The sequence below is a fragment of the Pundamilia nyererei genome, unplaced genomic scaffold (genome assembly GCF_000239375.1).
Source record: "Pundamilia nyererei isolate P.nyererei 1_Seehausen unplaced genomic scaffold, PunNye1.0 scaffold00609, whole genome shotgun sequence".
NCBI classification, from domain to species: domain Eukaryota; kingdom Metazoa; phylum Chordata; class Actinopteri; order Cichliformes; family Cichlidae; genus Pundamilia; species Pundamilia nyererei.
In genome coordinates, this window is record NW_005188010.1 from 1 (window position 1) to 6,299 (window position 6,299).

Here is a 6,299-nt window from a genome sequence, read left to right on the forward strand (position 1 = left end):
ACTCCTGGTCTGATTGGGGAGGGGACCAGAGAAAACTACAGAGTCCGACATTGTTTTAGCAAAGTTGCACACCGATTCAATATTGAATTGTAGGGTTGTGTTCGGAACTTCAGGTACTGGCCACCTCATCACTTGATTCCATAAATTGACACATTGTGCTGGTGCAAGCAGCTTACGGCCATACCACCCTGAGCACACCCGACTTCGTTTGACCTCGGAAGCTAAGCAGGGCTGGTCTTAGTTAGTACTTGGATGGGAGGTTGCCAGGGAATACCAGGTGCTGTAAGCCTTTGCTTTTCATGTCATTGCACTGCTTTTGATCCAGAGAAGGGGGGTGTTGAAAGACCCAAAGCAGCTGCCCATTAATGAGGGCACATTAACAACGGCCTGTGGCTCTGGCTGAGGCCACCTACACCTCGCCAGGGCCTGTGCTGGTGCATGAGGCCATCTTCACCACACCAGGGCATGAGTTGCCGGCTGAGGCCACCTACACCACACCAGGGCCTGTGGCTCTGGCTTGGGCCTGTGGCTCTGGCTTAGGCCACCTACACCACACCAGGGCCTGTGGCTCTGGCCAAGGCCATCTACACGAAACAAGGACCTTAGTTGCTGGGTGAGGCCAAATTACACAACATAAGGGCCTGTGGCTCTGGCTGAGGCCACCTACACCTCACCAGGGCCTCTGCTTCTGGCCGAGGTCATCTATACAACCCCAGGGCCTGAGTTGCCGGCTAAGGTCACCTATACCACACCAGGGCCTGTGCTGCTGGCTTTGTTGAACTACACCACACCAGGCCCTGTGCTGGTGCATGAGGCCATCTATACAACACCAGACCCTGTTCTGTTGGTTGAGGCCACCTACACCACACCAGGGCCTGTGCTTCTGGCCGAGGTCATCTATACCACACCAGGGCCTGTGGCTCTGGATGAGGCCAACTACACCACATCAGGCCCTGTGCTGGTGCATGAGGCCATCTTCACCACACCAGGGCCTGTGGTTCTGGCTGAGGCCATCTACACCACACCACGGCCTTAGTTGTTGGGTGAGGAAAATTACACAACATCAGGGCCTGTGCCTCTTGCTTAGGCCACCTACACCACACCAGGCCCTGTGCTGGTTTTCCTGAGCCCATCTTCAAAAATCCAGAGCCTGTGCTGCTGGTTTAATGCTTATCTGAGTCTTTGGGTTAGGGTATTAGGCAAGTATGCAGGTACCGTTAACTCTGTAGTTCAATTGTAGGGTTGTGTTCGAAACTTCAGGTATTAGATTATTCTGTTATTATAGGTTACCTTATATATGTAATCAAAGTAGTTGAATTAGAATACTGCTGTAGATCATATTATACCCTTTAATATAGAGCGTGTGATCTGTATGTAGTTTAGTTCTCATTATACTTTTGAGTTAACAGAACATATTCACATATTAGTTCATTAGATAAATGTGCATCACTCTGTATCCTTGATCTGCTGGGAATGTGTTACACTGTTTTCTTGACATGCTCTATTGTTGAATCATAAAAAGAAGGTTGTAAGCAGGAGACTTGGTGTCTAAGACAGGGGAGATAGACCACATTCCATACCCCCACCTTACAGAAAGCAGAGAAACAACTGCCGAGGTCATAACTTAGTAAGGGAGAAAAGAATGTGAATGTTTAGGCTTTTACAACTAGGTGGGGGCCGCTAGGAGCTATAAGAGGCTGTGTAACTCGTCACCATTTTGAGACTGCTGTGACCCTCTTCAGGCATGTCTCCCCATCATGATGGTTCTAAATGCTCTTTGTGTTGAATTGTATGGAAATAAATGATTGTTGATTGAGCATTTATACACCGAGTATTGTCCTTCCTTCAGCCCAAAGATCAAAAGAATTGGGAGATTTCAACACCATCTTCACCACACCAGAGCCTGTGGCTCTGGCCGAGCCCAACTTCACCACACCAGGCCCTGTGCTGGTGTCTGAGCCCATCTTCAAAAATCCAGAGCCTGTGCTGCTGGTTTAATGCTTATCTGAGTCTTTGGGAAAGGGTATTAGGCAAGTATGCAGGTACCGTTAACTCTGTAGTTCAATTGTAGGGTTGTGTTCGAAACTTCAGGTACTGGCCACCTCATCACTTGATTCCATAAATTGACACATTGTGCTGGCACCAGCAGCTTACAGCCATACCACCCTGAGCACGCCTGACTTCGTCTGACCTCGGAAGCTACGCAGGGCTTGTCTTGGTTAGTACTTGGATGGGAGACTGCCTGGGAATACCAGGTGCTGTAAGCCTTTACTTTTCATGTCATTGAACTGCTTTTGATCCAGAGAAGGGGCGTATTGAAAGACTCAAAGCAGCTGCCCATTAATGAGGGCACATTAACGACGGCCTGTGGCTCTGGCTGAGGCCACCTACACCTCACCAGGGCCTGTGCTTCTGGCCGAGGTCATCTATACAACCCCAGGGCCTGATTTGCCGGCTAAGGTCACCTACACCAAACCAGGGCCTGTACTGCTGGCTGAGGCCAACTACACCACACCAGGCCCTGTGCTGGTGCATGAGGCCATCTTCACTACACCAGGGCCTGTGCTGGTGGTCGAGGCCTTCTTCACCACACCAGGGCCTGTGGCTCTGGCTGAGGCCATCTACACCACACCTGGGCCTTAGTTGCCGGCTTAGGCCACCTACACAACACCAGGGCCTGTGGCTCTGGCTGAGGCCATCTACATCACACCAGGGCCTGAGTTCCCAGCTGAGGCCACCTACACCACACCAGGGCCTGTATTTCTGTCCGAGGCCATCTACACAACCCTAGGGCCTGAGTTGCCGGCTGAGGTCACCTACACCACACCAGGGCCTGAGTTGCCGGCTGAGACCACCTACACCACACCAGGGCCTGTGGCTCTGGCTGAGGCCATCTACACCACACCAGGGCCTTAGTTGCTGGGTGAGGCATATTACACAACATCAGGGCCTGGTGCCCCTCAGGACACAGAAGCTGGAGGATGTTTGGTCATTTGTTCTGACACAAGCTGTTGGGGAATTCTATATAATTCTAATATTTTTAGCCAGTTTATGAAAGAGTTTCCAAAACCAAATTTGCGTAAAGTTTCAAATAAAAATTTCCAGTTAACTCTGTCAAACTCTTTTTCGGGATCTAGAGACAATATTGTAGTTTCAATGTTTTCACTTCATGAGTAGTCTATTAAATCAAGCAATCTACGTATATTTGTTGATGAGTGCCTGCCTTTTATGAAACCAGTCTGGTCAGTTAGAATTAAAAGGGGGGTTATCTTCTTTAATCTTTCTGAGAGAGCTTCGCAGATTATTTTGAGGTCTACATTAATAAGGGATTTTGGACGATAGCTTGAGGGAAATCAGGAGTCTTTGCCTGGTTTTAGCAGGAGACTAATATTGGTAGAATTCATATTTGGTGGTAGTCTGCCATTTTCCTTGATTTCCTGCAACATTCTGTGGAATACTGGTGCCAGAACTGTCCAGAATTCTTTGTAGAATTCTGCAGGAAAACTGTCTGGACCTGGAGCGTTATTATTGGGCATACTTATCAGGGCTTCTGGAGTTCCCCTGGTGTCAGTAGCAAATCCAGTGCCATTGCTTGACGGTCTAATAATTTTGGAAGAGTTACATTGCCAAGAAACTGGTCAATTTCATTTTTAGACGGGTTCATTTGTGGTGACTATAAAGTTTCATAGAAATCCCTAAAAATGTTGTTTATTCTTTCAGGTTCATATATTGTGTTCCCAGATAAATCTTTAACAGCACATATAGTTGTTTTTTCTTTCTTTATTTTTAACTGGTTAGCTAGAAATCAACCGGATTTGTTACTGTTCAAAGTTCTGCAAGCAGTCTTTGAACTAGGAAATGATTTTTTCTTTTTTATTAATAATTTCAATTCTAGTTTTGTCTTGCATATTTTGTTTGGTATTTCCTGATATTGTTTCCTGATATATTCCAATATACTGTTTGATTATATTTGTGGACTGACAATTACGCTGAGTTCCTGTTGTGTTGAGCCTTTTTTCATATTCTTAAATTCTTGTTTTAATAGTCTAAAGTTGTGGACTGTGCACACTGGCTGTATATTTTTGTGATGTAACCAAACCTTTTCTGTCCCTCTCAAAAGGCCCAAGGAATCACAAGAACAAAGACTTTTTTTCTTAGCTGCAGACTTCCTAATGTACAGCCTCAACAAGATATTTTGTGGACTGGAGAAGTATGAAGGTGATACAACTCAGCAGACTACACCTGATTAAACAGATTAATTTGTGCAAAAGAAGAATGCTTTTTAGCTTTAGCACCAAAAATGTGTCCTTTTTTCCCCCAATAGGCCTAGAGTGAGAAGTTTCCTAAAAATTCAAACCGCAATGTCCTGTCCTCGTGTTCCACATACATTTATATTCATATTTCAACTGGCTAATCCCATGAAACTCCACAAATTTAGCTTTCTTTTACTTTGCCATGTGGTGAGGGTCCTGTGACCAGGAGTCAAACTTTGGGATCAGGTATGCAGTCACAGGCAGCTTGCAGCCCCACCTACCAGATTGCCTGCTGTTGTGTTGACTGAAAACTGCAGCAGACAAAGAATGAAAAAGCATGGATTCCCTGGGCCAAAGGCCCGCACAGTGGGCTTTGCACTCCCTGACTGGCCTAGAGAGAAAGGAATGGCTCAGTCAGCAAGCAAAGGCCACTGAAGCGATGAAAAGATAATTCAACACCCCCACCCCCACCCCCCGCCACCCCCCCAGCTCCTGGACCTCATGCAGCGTCAAACCATTTGTGAGCAGTGACAGAGCCAGATTGGGCCGAAAGGATATGAGTGGGAAACTTCAAAACCTGCTCATATTTCTGTGGATGTGAAAGGATTTGTATAACACATTCAGTTTTGATGGACTTTCCCATGTTCAATCCAGACAACCCTTTTTGTTGACACGTTCAAATAATGAATCTGTTATGTGTATGGTCCCTTTTTCCCTCCTGCTCATGAGTTCTGTTTCTAGTTGTCAGGTAGGGATGCTGTGCAGACCACTCCATCGTCTGTCCCAGGCTTATGGAGAACCGCTCACTTGCTGGCTGCCAGGAACCAGGGTGAGTAGTTCTCCCTCTCACAGAACAACTGTTTGCTTTTGTAGGTGAGGGTTTTATTAACTACATAATCTGCTACAAACTAGTTTTAATTTAACAGTTTCCAGAGGACTTTCAATCATTGTAATTGTCACTGAGGCCTCATTTAAAACTGTATCAGTTTCTTATAACTTGCCAAAGCTGTGGGTGCTCAGTGAATGTATTTGGTAGGAATATAAAAAATGTTCAACTTAAGGGAAAACTGTAAATCTTCCCTCCTGCCATTAGTGCATGTAAAACAGATTTTACTTTCTGTCTTCCTACATGAGACGTTGTATTTTCTAAAGTGAAAAATGAATTTTAATTAAGTTTTATTTATATAGTGGCAATTCACAACAACAGTTGCCTCGGTGCACTTTATACTGTAAGGTAAAGACCCCACAATATAAAACAAATGGTGTTGATTGGATTATTCACATTACATTATTGATCTGTTTCAGGTGCTGAAATGGAACATATATTTGTCATTTTTTTAATGTTTAGTAAGGCCTTTTCAGTTGGAGCTCAATTCAATGGATACAACTGTGATGCAAATTTTCACAGCCGCTTCCCTGGTGAGGACTTAAAGACTTTTGTTTTGTGAATAACTGAATAGAAATTATGTTAACATTCTAAAAATGTGAAAAAAATTCTTTTGGACTACCTACATGTTCCAAAGATGAGGTGATAAGTTTTTTGGACACCAGTATTATGACATACAAAACTAAATGTTACAGACTGTAATCCCAGAAGCTAAATCTTTTTTTTTCTTTTTTTTTTTTGGGGGGGGGGGGGGAGAGAGAGAGAGAGAGCGAGAGAGAGAGAAATGTACTATTGTAAAATACACAATTTATGTACATATTTATGTACATTAGATTTTTTGGCTTCTTTTCCAGCTGAGAGAGATATCAGTGTATACTGTGGGGTCCAGACCATTACCCTCAAGATCAATTTTTGCCCTGTTCTCTTCTCTGGCTACACTGACACCGACCTAGCCCTTAATGGTCGCCATGGAGATGCCCACTGCAGAGGCTTTATCAATAACAACACCTTCCCCACTGTTGTAATCTTTAGCATCAGCCTGGCAACACTTGAGTCCTGTGGTAATTCTTTGGTGGTAAGAAAAACATTTTCTTTTTTGTATTAACTGCTCTTACTAAATTACACACACACACACACACACACACACACACACATATATA

The 6,299-nt window shown here is 44.6% G+C and overlaps 1 protein-coding gene across 1 annotated transcript in view; it reads left to right on the top strand.

The window, feature by feature from the left end:
* Positions 1–5,566: 5,566 nt before the first annotated feature.
* LOC102201817 (zona pellucida like domain containing 1) overlaps positions 5,567–6,299 on the top strand; it is a 13,023-nt gene continuing 12,290 nt past the window's right edge. Inside the window, exons 1-2 of the mRNA XM_005754623.1 lie at positions 5,567–5,672; positions 5,994–6,214. Coding sequence (XP_005754680.1) covers positions 5,567–5,672; positions 5,994–6,214 — 327 coding nt within the window. The remainder of the gene's footprint in view (positions 5,673–5,993; positions 6,215–6,299) is intronic.